This window comes from Phascolarctos cinereus, unplaced genomic scaffold, assembly GCF_003287225.1.
Source record: "Phascolarctos cinereus isolate Bilbo 61053 unplaced genomic scaffold, phaCin_HiC Scaffold_726;HRSCAF=1367, whole genome shotgun sequence".
NCBI lineage: Eukaryota > Metazoa > Chordata > Mammalia > Diprotodontia > Phascolarctidae > Phascolarctos > Phascolarctos cinereus.
Window position 1 is genome coordinate 135,352,211 of NW_027556098.1, and position 21,293 is coordinate 135,373,503.

General features: G+C 36.4%; 1 protein-coding gene across 2 annotated transcripts in view; it reads right to left on the reverse strand.

The window, feature by feature from the left end:
* Window positions 1-21,293, reverse strand: part of UGGT1 (UDP-glucose glycoprotein glucosyltransferase 1) — a 130,683-nt gene that overhangs the window by 79,513 nt on the left and 29,877 nt on the right. For both annotated transcript variants that reach the window (XM_078146785.1, XM_020967128.2), the window contains exons 2-3: window positions 13,182-13,311; window positions 805-887 (exon numbers count right to left, since the gene is read on the reverse strand). In XM_078146785.1, coding sequence (XP_078002911.1) covers window positions 805-887; window positions 13,182-13,297 — 199 coding nt within the window. In that variant the 5' untranslated portion in view covers window positions 13,298-13,311. The remainder of the gene's footprint in view (window positions 1-804; window positions 888-13,181; window positions 13,312-21,293) is intronic.

Sequence of the window (21,293 nt, forward strand, 5' to 3'; positions counted from 1 at the left end):
AAAGACCTCAGTGTTTGATAAATAAGAGCTTTAAAAAAAAGAAAAGGTTTTCCTAACTTGTTCAAGGAAATGAAACATTTCCATAACCAACTTCTATCAGCCAAAAATTACAACTGTTAATTATAATACAACAGACTTCAAATTTCATTATAAAGCACATTATATAAATTTGACTTAATAATAAGCAAATTGATTTTTGAGAACTAAATTCTAGCTAGTTCTCAGTTATAAAAATAAAATCTGAAGGTGCAGGTTTCAAACACTGAGTATATTTTAATAGCCCTAAAGACTGTTAATGCTTAAACCATATAACTTCAGAGGTGAATTTGATATTCTGCTACTCAAGTTCTAGCTGAGCTTTTCAGCTTGTACAAAGAATACTTATATTCACAAATATACAAAATGAAATATACTGTGTACAACATTAATAATTAGTTCACAAATTAAGGTGAGTTTCTCTTACTACATTTCCCAGACCAAGGGCTAAAACACGTTGAAGTCAAAAATTTATTTGTTATTTACTGAATAACTACAATAAATTTCATCACCAGAAAATATTTAAACATTTTTTTTGCTTTAGCCATTCAGGACAAAAATACAAAGACAAAGAAATCTAACATAATTGCTATGAATTGTATCTAAGCTATTATTACTTGGTCCTGATTCTACTACTTATCAACTTAAGTCATTTAGCAAAAAATATTTTTCTGTATCTTTTATGCTTCTTATACAACAAAGGAAATCACAACATAAGATAGAAAGAACAGACAAAAAAAATCAAAGCAGCATTTACTGCAATTTTACCATCATGATCCGTTGATCCAATATTTTCACTGGCTTCTACAAAATTCCAAAATTTCTCTTGACTGTCTTCTGCTAAAAATTCACTGAGAGAAAAGTAGGAAATGTCAAAAGGAGGGGAAAAAAAAACAGCAAAAACTACAGTAATAAAGAAAGCAAAACAGTTAACAAAGTTGATAGCTTCCCAATTCAGATTCTAATGCAAGTAAATGAGAAAAGCACTGAATGACTCAACAACTGTTTATAAAGTTTGGAATAAGAGAAGAGTAGAAATGATTGAAGTCAGCTAAGAAGCCCACTGAAAAGGAAAGTTTAAAAAGCCCCCAGAGATTCAAAACACTGTCAAGTAGGAAGGAACGTGAGGTAAAGGGTAAGAAATATACAATTCCAATAATGGTTCTGTGTACTGAATTTGTTGGGAGATATGAGACAAGATAAATAAGTTTCTTAAATGTGTTCCAATGGAATACTATAGTATATAAGCTATGAGAACTTCAAGTCAGTATTTTGCTTCACATTTCAAAAATTTCTACTTGAACGGCTCATTGTAAACACCAGGCAATGCCAACAGAAGGCAATTTCTAAGAGCTTCTACCATGTTGGATGAGGCTTTAAGTATAATCCAATAAATCAGCAAGTATTTTTTTAAGGACCTACTACATGCCATACACTATACTAGGCACTGGGGGATACACATACAAGGAATGAAAAGATCTCTACCTACAATAAGCTTACATTCCAACAAAAAGACAAAAAGTACACAGGAAAAAATGTGTGTGTGTGTATGTGTGTGTGTACACACATACACAATATGAAGGACATGTATATGTGTACACACGTATACATATGTATGTATTTATTATGTGTGTGCATGTATATATATATGAAATCAAATATAAGCAACAGACCACGTATGCTTTTCCAAGACCTGCCTAAGTACAGAAAAGCTCATATCCCATAAATTCTTTGGTCATGGCAACCCATAAAACCAAAAATAACTTGTAAAAAAACAGTCTAATGCGACCCCTTTCTGTTTTTGCAACGATGGTGACAAAGCAATAGGAAAGAGGATGCATGATATTAAAAATCAGTTTTTATACCATTTATAAACATTAACTTAAATAATGTCAAATGACTGTCTAATAACCGAAGAACAGGCATCAACTGTGATATTCTTGCTATAAATGAATCCAGAAAAGAAAAGGAATTTGCATCCAAAAGGAAGGAGAATTCACAGGTTCTCCCTGAAGAAAAAAATAAGGGAGTTGACCTAGTTAGTTTTATTATGGAACAAAAAGCAACAAGAAATATCATTTCATAGGATATTTGGTCATCTTGTTTTTGCAAGATTCATGATAAGTACTTGTAAGAAAACCATCCTGAAAATAATTACAGCAAATGTTCTTATATTCCTTGTGGAAGATGATGGGGTATTAACCTGTTATTTAAAAAAATTAATAAGTCTCTCAAAATTAGATCAAGATACACTTTTAAAATTTAGTAACTTGGAGGATTCTGGGGAAGATGGTGGAGTAGGTCAGAAAACTTTTGGCTCTCCAAATTTCCTCCACAAAAAAGACAGAACATCCCCTTGGAGCAGCAGAAATAAATGTGGGGTAAACCAACTGTTTTGAGCAGACCCCAGGATAGACCAGACTTCTAGGGGCAGAGGTTCCACAAGCCTGAAGCACCAACACCTCCCAGCCTATTCTGCAGAATCAACAAACCACAAGCCCTGGGGACAACTGGGCTTAGAGGCAGCCTCAGACTTAGAAACTTTCATTTCACAGACAGTGTGATAATCTAACCTGAAGGCTGAGTAGGAAAGATTGAAGGGGACTTCCATTGTTGAAGGACTCCACGCACAGCTGTGCTGTCCTGGCCTGAGCTGCCACTGCAAGGGAGAAGGAACTAGTACACATCTCTTGAATGCAGTAGTGAGGGGCAGGGACCCTGTTGGCTGTGGGCACTTGCAGGAGAGCAGATCCCTGGTTTCAGCTCTGAGGCAGAGGGAACACCTATAGTTTGCAGCCACCCAGGGGACTGCAGGGAGCAAGATTATTTGCGGGACAGTGTGGCTGGGGACCCTAGCCACGGAGTGGAGAGGAGAGCCCGAATTTGGGCCTCGAAATAGACCTCAGAAAATAACACTAAGGACCTGGGGCTTAGGGCATCACTCTTTATACCTTGGGACTACAACCTGATTACACTAAGAGCTGCCAAAAACAAAATAAAACAAAAAATAAATAAATAAAAATGAGTAAGCAAAGGAGAAAGAACCCAACCATATACAGCTGCCATGGGGATAGAGAAGATCTGGGTTCATATTCAGAGGAAGATAATAGAGCTAAAAAAGCCACTCCTTTTTCAATGAGAAACATAAAATGTTCCAAGCACAAAAGAGTTCTTAGAAGAACTTTAAAAGGACTTTAAAAAATCAAATAAGAGGGGGCAGCTAGATGGTACAGTGGATAGAACACTGGCCCTGGATTCAGGAAGATCTGAGTTCAAATCTGACCCCAGACACTTGACACTTACTAGCTGCGTGACCCTGGACGAGTCACTTCACCCCATTGCCTTGCCAAAAAAAAAAAAAGAAAAAATCAAATAAGAGAGATTGAGGAAACTTTTTTTTAATGAAAACAATCCAAGAAAATCAAGAAAATTATGAAAAGGAAGTCAACCAATTGGAAATAAAGAATCAAAAGCTTAAGGAAGAAAATAATTCCTTGAAAACTAGAATTGGGCAAGGAGAGGCTAATGACATTCTAAGACACCAAGAAATCATAAACAAAATTTAAAGAATGAAAAAATAAAAGAGAAAGTAAAACATCTCATCAGAAAAACAAATGATCTGGAGAACAGATCTAGGAGAAATAATATAAGAACAGTCAGACTACCTGAAAATTACAATTAAAAAAGGAATCCTGCTACAATATTACAAGGAATTATCAAGGAAAATTACCCTGAAGAACAAGAAGGCAAAGTAGAAATAGAAGAAAAAACCTACCAATCACCGCCTAAAAGAGATTCCAGGAAGAAAACTTATAGAAATGCCATAGCCAAGTTTCAAGGCTCCCAAGCTAAGGAGAAAACGTTGAAAGCAACAAGAAAAAAACAATTTAAATATCATGGAGCTACAATAAGGATTATACAAGACCTAGCAGCTACTACATTGAAGGACCATACGTCTTAGAATACTATATTCCGTAAAGCAAAAGAGCTGGAGTTACGATCAAGGGTAACTTACCCAGAAAAGTTAAGTATAATCCTGAATGAAAAATGGACATTTAACAAACTCAAAGCCTTTCAGGTTTTTGTGACAAAACCCCCAGAACTTAAGGGAAATTTCAACATATGACATCCAGGAGAAATATAAAGTGAACATTAAAGACCAATTATAAGGGATACAGTAAGGTCAAAATGTTTACTTCTTATATGTAAAGTATTAGCAGTACTCTTATGATTGTCATTATTTGGGCAGTTTGAAAGAAAGGCGCCAGCTGAGCTGAGTATGATGGTGATTATAAAAAAAATAAAATCGTGTATGGAAACATAAAAAGGAGTAATTATCTCATACAAATGAGGCATAAAAGGAAACACTGACAATAGAAGAAGCTAGTAGGGGGGAAGGCAAGTAGTGCTAGAACCTTACTCTCATCAGGAATGGGTTAAAGCTTGCCAAAGGTCTCTGCCACCATCACAGAGGATGTCTGGTAAAGTGACTAAATGTGGGGCAGCTAGGTGGTGCAGTGGATACAGTACCGGCCCTGGATTCAGGAGGACCTGAGTTCAAATCTGGCCTCAGACGCATAACACTTACTAGCTGTGTAACCCTGGGCAAGTTACTTAACCCCATTGCCTAGACAAACCGCCCCCCCCCAAAAAAAAACCAAAAAATAAATAAATAAATGAAGTGACTAAATGTAAGAGGGATAACCCATAGATGGTAAGGCCCACCCGATGCTCATGGTTTGTGGACAACATTAGGCTAATTGTATTAAGGCCCAGAAAACTGCCCAAGTACCCTAAGTAAAATATATTAACATTCAAAAGAATTTGATCTAATTTTCCAAAGAGTTTCTTAAAAGCCAAGAGAATGAAGGAGGGAAATAAGCAATCATTAAGTGCCTACTACATTAAGTGCTCACTCTGGTAAGCAGTTTACAAATATCTTATTTTTACAAATATTATTTCATTATCTCAACCACTATGGGAGGTAGATACTATTCCCCATTTTACAGATGAGTAAACTGAGACAGGCAGAAGTTAAGTGACCTGCCCAGAGTTATGGAACTAATAAGCATCTGAGGCCAAATTTGAATTCAAGTCTGACTATAGGCCCAGTGCTTTATCCACTGTGCCACCTAGCTGCCTCAAAATGAAGAATGCTTTTCCTCCAATCTCTGATATGCAGGTAAATCCAGAGAGCTGATCCACAATGCAAACAGAAGAGAGAAAGAAGGCAAGAGGAATGGAGGGAAAGAGAGATGGAAGAAGAGAAAGGGGGAAAAAAAAGAGAAGAGAGTAATGAGAAGAGGGAGAAGAGAATATGAAGCTTCTTAAGGGTAGAGGATGTTTCATTTTTGTCTTTATATCCCTGGTCCCTACCACAGTGTCCAGCTTACAGTACATGCTTAATAAATATTTGTTGATTGATCTAGAATAAATGTTGAAAATAGAAAAATGAATTGGACCTAGAGTTGAACAAGCTGGAAAGATTTTGGGAAAGTGAAGTTCTTTTAATAATGTCAAGGCTCTCCCTGAAACATCTATTTCTATCTAAACCAATTCAACAAACATTTGTTAAGTATCTTTTCTGTGCAAGGCACTGTCCTTGGTACCATGGATACAAAGACAAAAGAAAAACTGTACCTACTCTCAAGGAGCTCACATTCAATTGGGGGTTCTTTTATTTTTCTTTAACAACACTATTTTTTCTGGTTATGCTGTTTGCTTTCAGTCATGGAATTCCATAGGCCCTACAGAATTAAAGTTGAGAACCACCCAAGGAGCAAAATAGAGTTATACAATGGATTGTAACACATCGTAAATTAAGACACACAGGAAAAGCAACAGAAAAGATGTTAGATAAATGTATTTATGGAAAAAGAGAAGAGCTGGTCACTCAGGGAGAGAATAAGGGATAACTGATAGATAACCCATGTGCTTCCCTATAATATACAAACTGTCAAGAGATAATAACAACAGCTAACATTTATACAGCACCTACCATGTAGCAGACACTATGATAAGCCCTTTACACATATTATCTTGTTTTATCCTTCCTAGAATATGGACCTTAGCAGACTAGGCACCCCAATGAAGGATGCATGGGAGGACAAGAGTTGCACAGGACGGGCACGCGTGGTGAATGGGTTACAATCTGAATAGGTGGAGAGAATAATTGATATCAATGATACCACAGATTAAGTACTGAAGTTCCAGTACAAATTTTCAAGCATATATCTCGAGTTGGTATTGATCTAATAAAGATAATTTATTTGTAGAATTCAACATATTCTTTATGTTTGTTTCAACTTCAAACTCACCTAAAATAACTTCTAAAATCTCCTCCATATTAATGAAGCAATCTAAAATCACTAAAATAGAGTGCAAAACTTAGGTATTAATCAAATTTTATTTGAAGCAATACTCATTTTTTAAGACTGGATCTTGTCATAGATTAACGAGTTTAAAGCTAATTGACTTTTTTCTCCTACCAAGGCAAAATATTATTTACATAATAGTGATCTGTCACTTTCTTAAAGCAATTTTGCAGCAAGCTTCAAGTCTTAATCTCATTTTACATAGCAAAAAGAATACTTTCCTACTACATGTCATAGCTGGGAAGTACAACTCTCCTTCTACTCCATCACCATATAACAAATATATGGGAAAAATAAAGAACATTTTCTCTCTGTTAATTCATACAGTTTCCCCATAAAAAGGTTTCTGATGGTAACCATCATAAAAATTCATTTATTAAGAGCCTCCTTGAGTATAGCACCATTTTAACCACTGCACCAAACAAGTTTAACACAAGTCCTATCATCCACATATTTAAAATATAAAAAATAACAGGGACTCAGACATAGTAAGGATATGTAAACAAACACATTGACTACGCAAACCAAGTTACTCTGTATACAAGCAAAGAGGACATAAAGTACCAGTTCACAAAGAGGGCATGATAACAAGAGATATAAGGCCTGAAGGTTGGCAGGATACTATCAGAATAAATATCTGTCTCATACAATTATAGAAAATATTTTCTGATCATTTTATTTTTCATTTACCTCACCAAACAAATATGGCTTATGTATTCTAAAGTCTTATAAGTAGTAAATATCATGTAGGGCTAAGAAAATTAGCTTTTAGGTACTCTGGACCAGAACTTTCCAAAAGTACAGTCTAGAGTTGTTTAGGGAAACAGGACCAACAGGTACCCCTCCAAGACTTTAAAATATATTACAATGCATTACCAATAACACTATCAGTCAAATAACAGAGAAACAGAATAGATGTCAGACAGCCAGACACATATAGGAGATAAGTATACATTTTCTTTAGAAACAGAAATTGGTGTACTTAGAAAGACCAATCAGCAATTTGGAAGGAAACTTCTACATCTCACAGCACACACCTCAGTGAATTCCAGCTAAATGAAAGACTTAAGCGTAAGAAAAAGATTTTTAAATTTAATTTAAAAAAAAAATGAGCAAAGTGCCTTCTCTCAATTGCATAATCAGGCAACTCCCTCCCCCTCTTCCCCTCAATAGAGAACATTAGTAGAGATAAGATGGCTGAATACATTAAATTTTTCTACTACAATAAAAATCTAAAAATAGGAAATAAGAATTAAGTATCTAAAATACAGGAAGAACTATCAAAAAATTTACATAGGCAGTTCCCAGTCCCCATTAAATAGTTAAGGATACGAATACAAATTGTTAATGCTTGGAAAAGTGCTCAACCTCAGGGATGAAAATTAGATTAACTTTTGAGACACTTTTAAAATTGGCAAAAATAATTGAGAATGACAAAATTCTAAGTTGATGGGGTTGTGGATAAATTGATACACTCATTTATTAGTGACAGGATTATAAATTATCAGAATCTTTTGAGGATGTAACCTGACAGTGCATCCTAAAAAATTACAAAAATATCCTTTTAATGCATCCTTTGACACTGTTGGGAAGATAGCCTAAGAATGTTATCCAAAAGGGAAAAAAAAGCAAAGATTTTTAAGGTAGCATAATTCATAATTGCAACAACAACCAAAAACAACTGGAAGCATTTTTTGGTATGTTGATCAGTTTAGCTAAGCTACTTTTTTCCAAATTTTTATTTGCTCATGTAAGGAGGAGAGGTATATGCATTAGGAAATGAAGGTAAAGTGTAAACAAAAGATATCAACAAAAAGAAATTTTTTTAACTGGAAGTACATTCAATGTCCAACAATATAATAGCTAAGTACATTCTGATATATTGATATAATGGAATACTATGAGAAATATAAAGAAATACAGAAGGACCTTTATGATAATGCAAAGAAAAAAAGTAGAAACAAAAGAACAGAGTATACACAATCATAAAGAAAAACAAATGGGAAAGAGGCAAGCAAAGAAACTCTTGAGAGACACAGATTTGACATTTTACATAGTGAAATTTGTTTAAATTTAAGCAGTTGCAAAGCATGTTTAATTGATTGCATTGATATTTAATATTTATAATACATCTTTTTTTCTTTTTTTTAGGCAATTGGGGTTAAGTGACTTGCCCAGGGTCACACAGCTAGTAAGGCCACATTTGAACTCAGGTCTTCCTGACTTCAGGGCCGGTGCTCTATCCACTAGCATCACCTAGCTGCCCCAATAATACATCTTTTAAAAGGGATCTCTACCTCTCCTAGCCATCCAATTGAAAGTAATATGGCTGTCTTTACCCACTCATTAAAAGATGTAAACCTAAAGTATTACTTTTCTACCTGCTTTTAACATTGTTCCTGGTATAATGAATTAGTTTCCCCGGAACCTAAATATTTTATATGTTGTATACACTGTAATAATTAACTCATACACAAATATGGACATAAAAACTGACAAGAATTTTTCTACAAAGCTAATCATAGAAAAAGAGGGTTTTAAATTAAGCCTCAGGTTGTAGCTGAGAAATTTCAATATGACCTAGGCCAAATTATGACTCCATGATACTTATTCTGCAAAAAAAAAAAAAAAGGAAATTGTTTAGCATCCTTTATAAACAGTTATTTTAAAAGTCAAATTAAAGGGACAGTCAAGGTGCTGCCTTACTAGAACACATTTTCTTAGGATTTGAAATGTCAGTTAGGAGGAAACTAATTAGCGTGAAAGCTATCCTTCCTTACAAGTATGTTAAAAGGAACTTATTTACATCTCATTTCTAACTAGTACATTTCTTCTCCTGTAGTAAAGACAAAAAAGTCTCTCATAACATGCCCAGAGTTCTTAGAGAGACTAATAATCACTGTCTGATTTAGAGACCCTCAGTCACACCCAGAGAGTAACCTGAGTTTTTTTTTTTAATTCACAAATAAAAACCTAGGACCATTCTCTACAGATGGGATGACTTTGAATGAACAGAGATCATTCATTTTCAAATTCAACTAGCCTGACCATGATCTTAGTTTAAAAGTGAGTGAAGTGGTAGTCTGAAATAGGTGAGGCCAAAGAGGAAAGATACTTGGAGAAATTGCTGTGAGAAGAAGGGAAGAAAAAAAGGCATAAAAAATCTTTGTGAGGGGAAAGAAATAAAGGAGAAGATATGGGTTTCTAGAAATTTCTAGAAACATATAAAGGAACCAAGCACAACAATCACAACATACTCCCTTCTTAATACCCAAAAGGACAAGCCCAAAATAACAGCAGATAATAATATGAAATAAGAAAAAATTTCTGGTCAGGCTGGGCACAGTCTATGAACAGTGGATGCCAAGTGATTTAGGGCTATCCAGCAGCTTATGTTCTTTTTAAATTTATGTTAAGGTGTTTCAAAAAATCAAAAAGGCTTTTGGTTTCACTTCAGAAGCAAAAAAGTCTTAGGAACACAATATTTTAAAAATAAGTTCTTTTCTCCTAAGTTTTTAAGAAAAAATAGCTAACAAGACACTATTTAGTACCCGAAGGCTACACTGAAGAAAAAATATGAGTAATGAAATACAAGTTCATCATAAGTTTTAAGCAGATTATCAAGAAACACTGGATAACTGAACAGTGACAAAGAATTATCAAAAAGATGTTAGCAAATTTCACTCATTTGGAATTAAATTAGGCAAAGTCCTTAAAATTATAATGTAAGGAATCAAAAAAAGAAGTAATCCAGTTATGCCAAAGATATCCAGGGATCTCAAGTCACTTACATAAACACTCTATTAAGAGAATTTTCCAAACTAATTTGTCTAAAGAACACTCTCTGCCTATGTAAATCTACTGACAGAAGACAAAAATGTTGGTCTAAGGAACTTGAGAATCACAATATACCAAGGATAAAAGGATGCTGGGAAAATTTTAAAACAGAATAAAGGAAATCAAGCTTTTTAATAATGAAAAATAATAACAAGTATTTTAACATATACACAATTTCACAATAACTATTTTATACAGGGAAAAATATCAGCATCAAAATGTGCTCACAAAAACCTCTATTCACATGCCATAGAATACCAGAATCTCATACAGCACTATTTGGAAAATGTTTATAAGAACACCTTACATCTAACACATCTTCTGCATTTGAAACGCTCAAACCTCTCCAAAAATTTTATCCATTAGTTCTCTCATCACTATCATATATTTCATATACGTCTTTTCCTTCTGCACCATCAACGCATGGAGGTGGCTTTGGCTTCTTGAAGGCTATATGCCAGTGAAATACAATTTCTGGCAGATTCTACCCAACTAAGGGGGAATTGAGAACAGTGCCTGGAAAAGGCTATACTTGCTGCCCAAAGACCTGGCTAAGTTTGATAAGACCAGTCACCAGCAAGGTAGTCAGCAGGTGATTAATTCTTAATTTTGAATTCATGAAACAAAAATAAAAATAACTTTATTTGTCTGATACAACCCTTCCTTCAGCTTCTTCAGTGACATAAGCAGAATGGTGAGAAAGGAGGTAGAAGGTGTTGGGGAGTGGAGAAGGGACAGGACTGCTAAAAAAAAAATCACAATTGTTACACTCAACATATATATTAGTTGAACTGCTGAAGATCTAAATATAAGACCTCTGACTCACAAAAGCTGAGGGATTGCTGGAGGAACTATCTACCATCCAATATTAAAAGACTTGGAAGAATGCCTCATGTATGCTGGGCCAAAACTCTGGAAGATTTATTTATGGGAGGCATGTCCAAGAATCACATAGGATGAGAATGCATGGATGGGTTATGATCTGTAGCAGAAGTTCCCATATAATGAGATGTCCCATTGAAATATTAAAGAATCGAGTCAGAGTTAAAGCTCTGGCTCCACGTACATGTCGCTAACTTAACGGAATAAACAATATGAATTTACTTATCACCTAGCTTGTTGCCTATCTTTCAGGTCACTAGTTTGGCTGAAGTCTGAAAAAATTCCCTTTAAGCTAGCTCTGGGGTCGGGAATCAAGTCAAGGTTTAGAAACTCCAGCTACTGTATCTGTTAGATGCACTCTGGTAAGGATTCATCTAAGGAAATTGGCTACGGGTCAGTCAGAAACTAAAACCAGAAATTTGGCTAACAAGACCGTCCCCCCTTATGTCAAGCCATTGCCAATTTGGTGATCACAAACACTGCCAGTGCTGATGTCACTTAACTAAAGATAGCCCCAAATTACGTAGGGGTTCTTTTGACCGGTCAAAGTTACTTTATCTTAAAACCAAATTAAGTTTAAAGGCCAACAAAAAAAAATCTAGCCAGGAGTAGGAATGTTTTCATCTTTGGGTTGCTGAGATGGCTGAGGGAGAAGGAAAGGCAGAAGCCTCTTCCCTTAAGCCTCACAAAGTCACTTCAGCACTCTTTCCCAGGCTCCAAATAATCCTTTTACCCCTTCTCTTTCCCTTAAAGGCTATGGTCCTGACAGGGACTCAGGAACTTAACTTCATTGGGACTTGCCCCTTTAAATGTACAACCTCAGTGGCACTTTGAGGAAGGCTTGAAAGATCCAGTTACATTATCAGGTCTTAGATCCTTGCAAATTCCCCAACCCCTTGCCTCGGAATAATAATAAATGGCCAATTCATGTTGGCAGTTTCTAACAAGCCTCTAATTCCCTCTCTCTCTCTGTCATTAAGTGCACACTATGTTTGTATTACATTTGTCCTGTCAGTTTGTCTATCAGTATGTGTCTCTGTGTTCACTAACTTAAGGGAATAAACAATATAAATTTATCTTAACAACAACAACAAAAAGAAACATCATAGAATCACTGAGAATAAGTACGCATTATCACATTGTAACTGAGGACGGTAAGGGGCAGGAGAGTTGAATAAGACAGTGACTTGGGATTATATAGCAAGTCTGAAGGACTCCTGAAAAAGCCAATTAGTGCTTTCTCCTTTGTCAAGCAAGCTGTCTATGTATAAAAAAAAACCACAGTATTTCACAGTAAGTCTTTCATATTATTCCGGGAATTGAGGGGAAATATAAAAATAACAAAAAATTTTAAGTTGAGAAGAAACTATAATGATCACATCAAAATACACCCAACAACACACCCAGAGTTTAGTGAAATAAAGTGACCACAACATTAACAATTCATAATCTTCCCTCCACCACACTGAGCCCCACGAAAGTGGCAACATGCCTATATTTCTCTCTCCACTTGTCTCACTCCCACCAAAAAAGGGCTTTCTATAAAATCTAATGATACTGCTTGGTACTAAGCACACAGAGAGCAGAGGTAAGGGACCCAGAAAGCACTGAAATTGAACATAATTAAAGAATTGGGAATTAACTAAATTCATTCAATTTTCCTTTGTTCATTATGACCTCCAAGTCTTTATGCTGCAATACCCTTCCTTGTCCCTCTTTCCAAACCTTCTTTATCAATCATCTATTTTCTCAGAACACTTTTTCCAAATAGGAGTCAGACATAAAATTCTTTTAAACTTTAGTTAGAATGTAAATAACTTAATTTGTTCAAAACCTTTACTTAATATATTTTATTAATATCCACTGTAATCACTTCTTCTATGAGGCAGTAACCAATTTCCTTTGTATAGCAGATAGCAGAGCTCCACAACGAGAAGGTACTTAATAAATGCTTTTGATGATGATAATTTCAGAATGGTTTATTTGACATCCATTGTCAAATTTATTTTCTGTTTAACGCAAACATGTGAAAGAATTAACCATGCTTCTTACCTTGCTTCTATTAATAATGGTGTAGAAAACCATTTTGTAGTAAGAGATGTTGTAACTGCTTTAGAATCTGCCTTTACCAAGGAGATAAACAGGCACAGTGCAATCAGAACTTCCATTTTGCAGTTGACACCTAAGTGAAAAAAAAAAGCATCAAATTTAATTGTAAAATTACATATTTTGAGTGTTAAGTCTTTTAAGAAGGAAAAAGTCACAAAAATGAGGGCAAAAAAAAAAAACGAGAATGGTTGTGAAGGACGGCATGTAACACAGTACAGTGTTTAGTATCTACAAGATGGCCAACAAATGACAAATAATTGATAGTCAAGCCTAAAATATTTCTTACGTAGTTTTCTTAATTAATAGTTTTTAAAATAAGTTACTTCCTAACATAACTTTCTCACTCCCCACCCCAGAACACTTCCAAATAGTAAAGAAAAACAATTAAGCAAAACCAACCAAAATAAACCTGACCCAACATGACCCTTTCCACAAAGGTTATCTCCCACCTTTCTACCAAGGAATACATAGTTCATACTGTTTGCTAGAACCAAAATTAATCATTGTAATTAATTTTAGTTCAGAGAACTTTTAATCAAGTAAATAAATAAATAAGCATTTATTAAGCACCTACTATGGACTATACACTGTGCCAAGTCTTAAGGAGACACAAAGGAAGGCAAAAACAGTTCTTGTCCTCAAGAAGGTCACATTCTAATGGAGACAACATATACATAGGAGATATACACATAAATTGGAGATAATATCAGAGGAAAGGCACTAACATGGAGGATGGGGATTGGGAAAGGCTTGCTGTAGAAAGTGAGATTATTTTAAATGAGACTTTGAAAGAAGAAGCTAGGACAACCAGTGAAAATGTCCAGAGTCAGGCTATGGAGTGTCATGTGCAAGAGTCTCTGTATTAAAGAATAAGGAGGATAGGGGAGGGAGGGGGAATAAAGTATAAGAAAAGGTGGAAGTATAGGAAAAGAAAAAAGTATAAAAAAAGGTTATCTCTCAGAACTTTCCAGGTAGCTCTCCGTTTTCCATCAGCAGCTACCATCATGCATCACTCAGGAGAAGCTGATCAACAGAAATTGACTCCGTTTTGCTCCCCACCTTTTCACTCCCTCAGGTGCCTCTCCCCTCATACTGGAGGGCTGGAAGATGGAACAATAAACTCCTTCCAAAGCCTTTCTTTATAGAGGGCTCTGCAGTTTCACAACTTTCCAGTTGACTCTCCATTTTTCCATCAGCAACACTATTTGGTTTCAAGAACATTATGCCCAAGCACCAGGGTACCACCTGATGGCCCTTCCTCCCTCCTCTTTTCAGCTTCCTTTTGTGTGTTGTCTTTCCCCATTATAGCGTAAGCTCCTTTAGGGTAAGCAATGCCTGGCACATTGCAGGCACTTAATAAAAATTTAATAAATTGAATTTAAGGGCTTTAAAATCCAGAGGATTTTATGTTTGATTCTGAAAGTAATAGGAAGCCACTAGAATGGGGGTGGGGGGTGGGGGGAGGGAAGTGACAAGGTCAAATCTGCTTAAGGACGACCACTTTGGCAGCTGAGTGGAAGGTAGACCAAATGGAGGAATAGGGAGAATCTTGAGGCAAGGAAACTAACAAGAAGGTTTTTTGCTACTGTTTTCATTTACATGCTGTTGTCATTAACAAAAGTATTTTTTTCCTGCTAGACAACACTTAACTTCAAAGGGATACTATGAAATACCAGCTATAAATATGAAAAGGATTATCAGTAGCACAATGAACTTAGGCCACCTTATCCATTATTTTAATTTTTATGACTATAAAAAACAAGACTGAGATAGACAAAAATTTTAAAAAACAGCTCTACAATGGTGGAATAAAAGGTAAATTTTAGAGACAGAAGGGCTATTAATAACAATCTAATCCAACCACCTCATTTTACAATTAAAATAACAAGTCAAGACTCAGACTTAGCTAAATTATTTGCAGAAGGTAAGAAATATATTAAGATAGTGGATTAGAAAACAGGGATAATGAATCTCAGGCAGGCTTCATTATACAATGACATCCTTCTAGAAAGTACACAGAGATTTTAAGAAGGATCCCTGTATTATTCTTGCTACAATTTCCCCTACTCTGAAAAATTTCATCATTAGCTAAAGTTTACTAATAACACCCTAATTAACGTTCCCCATACAATGTTTATCTTCATGGTCATAAAATAATTTATCCCAATGACAAAAGTTTGAAGGAAAACCAGTAAATAGTCATGACTACACATGAAAAGCATTCTTTCTTGTTCTAGTAGCATGAGGTAAGTATGGTCAGAATTACCCTCCCAATCCAGAAGCTTGATTATGGTACACATACCAAATATTTTACACGTGGATGACATGGCTTCAGAGAAACATTAGTTATGGCCTCACTCTGTTAAAGGTTATATTTTGTTAATATCCTACTTCAAGTAGTATCCATCAAATAAATATTCATTTGTTAAAAAAAAAAAACTAAATTCTATAAAAACAAATCCAAATTCTACAAAATGGAGAGGGGATGCTTAAATGAAAACTTTAATATTGTAACGCAATAAATTCAAAATTAATTGTATTTTCATTAAGAGTTTAATATTTTAATTCTTTAGAATCTATAACCCCTATTTTTTTTAAAAAATAGCAAATGGCATATATTGTTTTATTATTTTTTCTTTCTAAAATAATAGCATAACGCCCCTTGAAATGGCTGAAGATATTCTGAGATGTTGAAAAATCTGGGCTAGAAATCACTGTTACAGACAAAATCTATTTAAAAAAATACATTAAAAAAACTAAAAATGGATAGATAGTGCTGACAGAACTAGCTATCTGGAAACAAAACCCAAGAGAAAGTAAAAGAATGAAAAAGCACTACAAAACTGTTTAAATAAAAGTTTCTCAATTTTATTTGATTTACAGAATACATATCTCCTCCAAAGTATATGTTTCCCTGATATCTCCTCAGAGATATAGATATCATTATCTCAAAATATACTCCTTATGACAAAAAAATAAAACAAAAACTTCCCAAATGTCACTATGAATTCAAAAGCAACAGCGAGCTCATCTGTCCTTTTGGAACTTATCTTGGTATAAGATGAGAGTTGCTAGCCTAAACCTAATTTCTGCCACACCGCAATCCAATTTTCCCAAGAGATTTTATCAAATAATGAATCCTTACCCTTGGAGTTAGGGGTTTTCTGGTTTATCAAACATTAGGCTATTAGGTTCATTTGCTTCTCTAAATTATATTCTGTAATTCTGCTAAAGTTATTATTTCAATGAATTTTAGTTGACTCTCTAGGGTTCTCAAAGTACACTATCATATTGTTTGCAAAAAAGTGATAATTTTGTTTCATCTTCACCTGTGCTTATTCTCTCAAATGGTTTTTCTTACATTGCTACAGTTAGCATTACTAGAGCCATGTCAAAGAATAATGACACTAGATATATTTGCTTTACCAATGATCTTACTGGAAAGACCTCTAGTTTAGCCCTATTACATGTTCAATTCAATTCAATCCAATTCAATAAACATTTATTAAGCACCTACTATGTGCCAGGCACTGTGCTGAGGACTGAGAATACAAAAAGAGGCAAAAGGCTGTCCCTGCCTTCAAGGACCTTACGATCTAACAAGGGAGTCAATATGCAAACAAATACATACAAACTAAGCTATGTACTTTGGTGATACAGTGGATAGAGTGCTAGGCCTAGAGTCAGGAAGACCTGAGTTCAGACACGGCCTCTGAAACTTTCCAGCTGTGTGACCCTGGACAAGTTACTTAACCCTGTTTGCATCAGTTTCCTCACCTGTAAAGTGAGCTGGAGAAATGACAAACCACTCCAATATCTTTGCCAAGAAAACCCTAAATGTGGTCACATAGAGTTGGATACAACTGAAATGACTGCACAACAAAAAAGCTATATACAGTATAAATATGAAATAATTAAAAAAATGGAAAGCACTGGAATTAAGAGGGGTGGGGGAAGGTTTCCTGTAGAAGGTAGGATTTTAGTTGGGCTTTAAAGGAAGCCAAGGAGGTTAACAGATGGAGCAGAAGAGGGAGAGCATTCTATACATGAGAGACTGCCAAAGAGAATGCCCAGAGTTAAGAGATGGAGTGCCTTTTTTGTAGAACAGCCAGGAGGCCGGTGTCACTATTTTGAGGAGTAAGTGTTGGGCAGTAAGGTATAAGAAGATTGGAAAGGTAGGAGGGGGCTAGGTTATGAAGCGTTTTGAACGCCAAACAGAGCATTTCCTATTTCCTATATAGTAAGTCCTTGGCGTTGGGGGGAGGGGGGAGTAGGGCATGGAGAATGACATGATCAGACCTTCTTTTTAGGAAAATCACTTTAGCGGCTGAATGGAGGATGGATTGGAATGGGGAGAAACTTAAGGCAGGCAGACTTACTAGTAGGATATCTCCCCAATCAAGGCATGAGGAGATGAAGGCCTGTTCTAGAGTGGTGGCAGTGTCAGAGCGAGAAAGGGACATATCTGAGAGATGTTGCAAAGGTGATACTGACAGGAGTTTGAAGATAGTGAGGAATCCAGGATAACCCCTAAGTTGTGAGCCAGAGGGACCAGAGATCAGTGTTGCCCTTTACAGTAATAGGAAGGTAGGAGGCAGCGAGGGTGTTGAGTGAAAGATAATGAGTTCTGTTTGGACATACTGAGTTTAAGTTGTCTACTGGACAACCAGTTTAAGATATCTGAAAGGTAGCTAGATATGCAAGACTGCAGGTCATCAGAGAGACTGGGGCAGGAAAGGTACATTTGAGAATCATCAGCATAAAGATGATAATTAAGTCCACAGAAACTGATGAGATCACCAAGTGAACTCATATAGAGGGAGAAAAGAAAAAGGCACAGGAAAGAACCCTGAGAGACCCATATGGTTAGAGGGTGTGATCTAGAGGAGGATGCAAGAAAGGAGACAAAGGAGTGGTAGGTAAGTAGGAAGAGGGCCAGGAGAAAGTGAAAAAAAGTGAAACCTAGAAAGAATAGAGTATCAAGTAGGCATGGTCAACAGTGTCAAAAGCTGCAGAGAGGTCAATGAGGATTGAAAAAAGGCCATTGTGGGGCAGCTAGATGGTGCAGCAGATAGAGCTCCAGCCCTGGAGTCAAGAGGACCTGAGTTCAAATTCGACCTCAGACACTTGACACTTACTAGCTGTGAGACTCTGGGCAAGTCACTTAACCTCTACTGCCCCACCAAAAAGCCAAAAAAAAGAAGAAAAAGAAAAAAGGCCATTGTATTTGGCCCATAGAAGATCATTAGTAACTTTGCAGAGAGAAATCTGGGGGGAATAATAAAGTTAGGTTGTAAGGGATTAAGAAAAGAGGAGAGTGAAAGTGGAGGCACCTAATGTTGATTGCCTTTTCAAGCTGTTTAGCTACAAAGGAGAGGAAAGCTATAGTTAGCTTTATAGTTAGCAGGGATGGAAGGATCAAATGAGTGGTTTTTTTTCAGGATGGGAGAGAGATGATTGTATTTGTAGGCAAAAGGAAAGGAGCCAGGAGAGAGTGAAGGGGAAGAAGGAAGAAAATCTGGAACTCAAAATTTCATAAAAAGAATGTTAAAAATTGTTTTTATACATAATTGGAAAAAATACAATGCTATTTTTAAAAAGGAAATAGGTGGAAGAGTAGTGAGGACAGAGAAGGCAATCTGTTGCAGGTGACAGGACGGAACTAGATCACTTAAACAAGAAGAGGGGTTAGCTTTGGTTAGAAGTAAGACTATTTCATTATGTGAAACAGGGATAAAGGAAGAGATAGAGGCAGAAGGCATATAAGTAACAGGAAAAGATAGAGCTCATAGTGAAAGGCCTCAATTTTTTCTGTAAAACATGATGCAAGGTTCACAGCTGAGAGAGCTGGGGGATGGGGAGGTTTGAGGAGAGATGAAAAGGTTTAGAAAAGCTGTTAAGGAGAATGGGATAGTGAGTTGAAAAGGAAGACACAGAAGGCTTACCTAGTAGCAGTTCGGACCCAGTTGAGATTATATAACATAAATTTATAGTGGACCTAGTCAGAACAGTATGTGATTTCATCCACTTTCATTTAGCAGCATGTGTGTAGGCAAGAAGGCAACAGTGGGGGTGATCCAAAGCTGAGGCCTGGCTGGGTATAATCCTGAGATATGATAAGTAGGCTAGGGACTCAAGAGAACAAGGGAGTATAGAGTTGAATTAGTTCACCAAAGGGTAAAGATGGGGAAAAGAGCAGAGAGTGGCTACTGCAGAAGATGGCCTAGGAGAGAACTGAGGAGTCAAAGGACTGGAGGTCACAGTGTGGATGAAGGGTAGGGTGATGTAAGAGAAGAAAGAGAGGGAGGGAGAGAGAGAGAGGTAAAAAGCCAATAGACTATGGTACTATGAGAAATTTCAGAATTCCTACACACGGACTGGGTGATGGCAAGACCAACAAAGGGTATGACCAGCTTTGTGTGTGACTGAGGTGAGGTAGAAGATTAGCTCCAAGGAGATGAGTAGGTTGAAGAACTGAGTGATTAGAATATTTGAGGGAAAATCAATATGTATGTTGAAGTCCCCTAAAGTGAGGGCCGGAGTTGGGAAAGAGAGAAAAATGGAGAGTAACCTGGGGTCTGTAGACAACAGGTACCAGGATTTTGATTAGGTAGTAGATATGAACCTCAAAGGACGGGAGGTTCCCCAGTGATGGAAAGAGGGGAAGAACCTGAAAGTGGCAACAGGGAGCAGGAATACTCCAACTCCCTTACATTGACCAAAGAGCCAAGGAGCACAGGTGAAGTCAGTACTAGAAAGGGTGGCCAGGGAAGCTATATCATTAGGGCAAGCCAGGTATCAATAAGAGCCAGCTGATGGAATGAATGGGAAAGAAATAAATTTAAAATGAAAAGAAGTCTGTTGCCTATGGAACAGGCATTCCAGAGAGCACAGTGGAAGGACTGGATGGAGTTAGGACAAAAACTGTGGTTGAGAGAGATGGGGATGAGAATATCGGGTTGTAGGGAGTGTGGAGTGGGGTTTGGATGGTGATCTACAGGAAGTCAGAGTTACTGGCATGTCAAAGGCATGAGCAGGGGTTCATCATTAAACAAAGAGCACAACTCCTTTACCCTCAAAGCACAGGTACAGCAGGAGATGGGAGGCTTGAAGTCAAAGGGAGTGTCACTCTTCTTTGCACTGAAGATTCTCTACATTCCACTGGGAAATTGGGTTGGGAGCAGGAGGAGGAAGATGCCTTGAGCTGATACAGATTTGGAAGTTGGTGATTTGATAGGTCATGGCTTTAGATATGTTCTATTTACCATGTTAAGGAAAGGTCCATTTATTTCTGGGTTTCCTAATGTTTTTAGCATAAATATGTATTGTATTTTGTCAAAAGCTTTTTCTGCATCTACTGATACAATCATAATTTTGTTATTCTTATTATATATATAGTAAATTATGTCAAATTTATACTTCCTAAAATAAAAACATAACTAGTTTAGCTGACCAGAAAGATTACACTATAATTAGGTTGTAGATGTTAACATTACACCATTTGCTTGAATATTCAGTTCCATAAAGAACAAGGTACTTACTATGTACAGGGCTTTGTGCTAGGCCTGGAATAATGGGGAAGAAACAATAGCCCAGAAATGAAAATCTAGATATGTAACCTTCAAAAGTTGGTACGATACCCCAAAGAAATCAAAGAAAAGAGGGCAGCTAAGTGGCGTGGTGCATAGAGCACCAGCTGTGGAGTTAGGAGAACCTGAGTTCAAATCCGGCCTCAGACACATAACACTTACTAGCTGTGTGACTCTGGGCAAGTCACTTAACCCCAATTGCTTTGCAAAAAAAAAAAAAGGGAGAGGGAGAGGGAGAGAAATAGAGAGAAATCAAAGATAAAAGAAAAGGACCTATATGTACAAAAATATTTATAGCAGCTCTTTTTGTAGCAGCAAAGAATTGGAAACTGAAGTAATGTCCATCTACTGAGGAACAGCTGAACAAGTTATGGAATATGAATGTGATAAAATTAAGAAATGATGAAGGGGATGGTTTCAGAAAAACCTGGGAATTCTTATATGAACTGATCCAAAATGAGGTGAG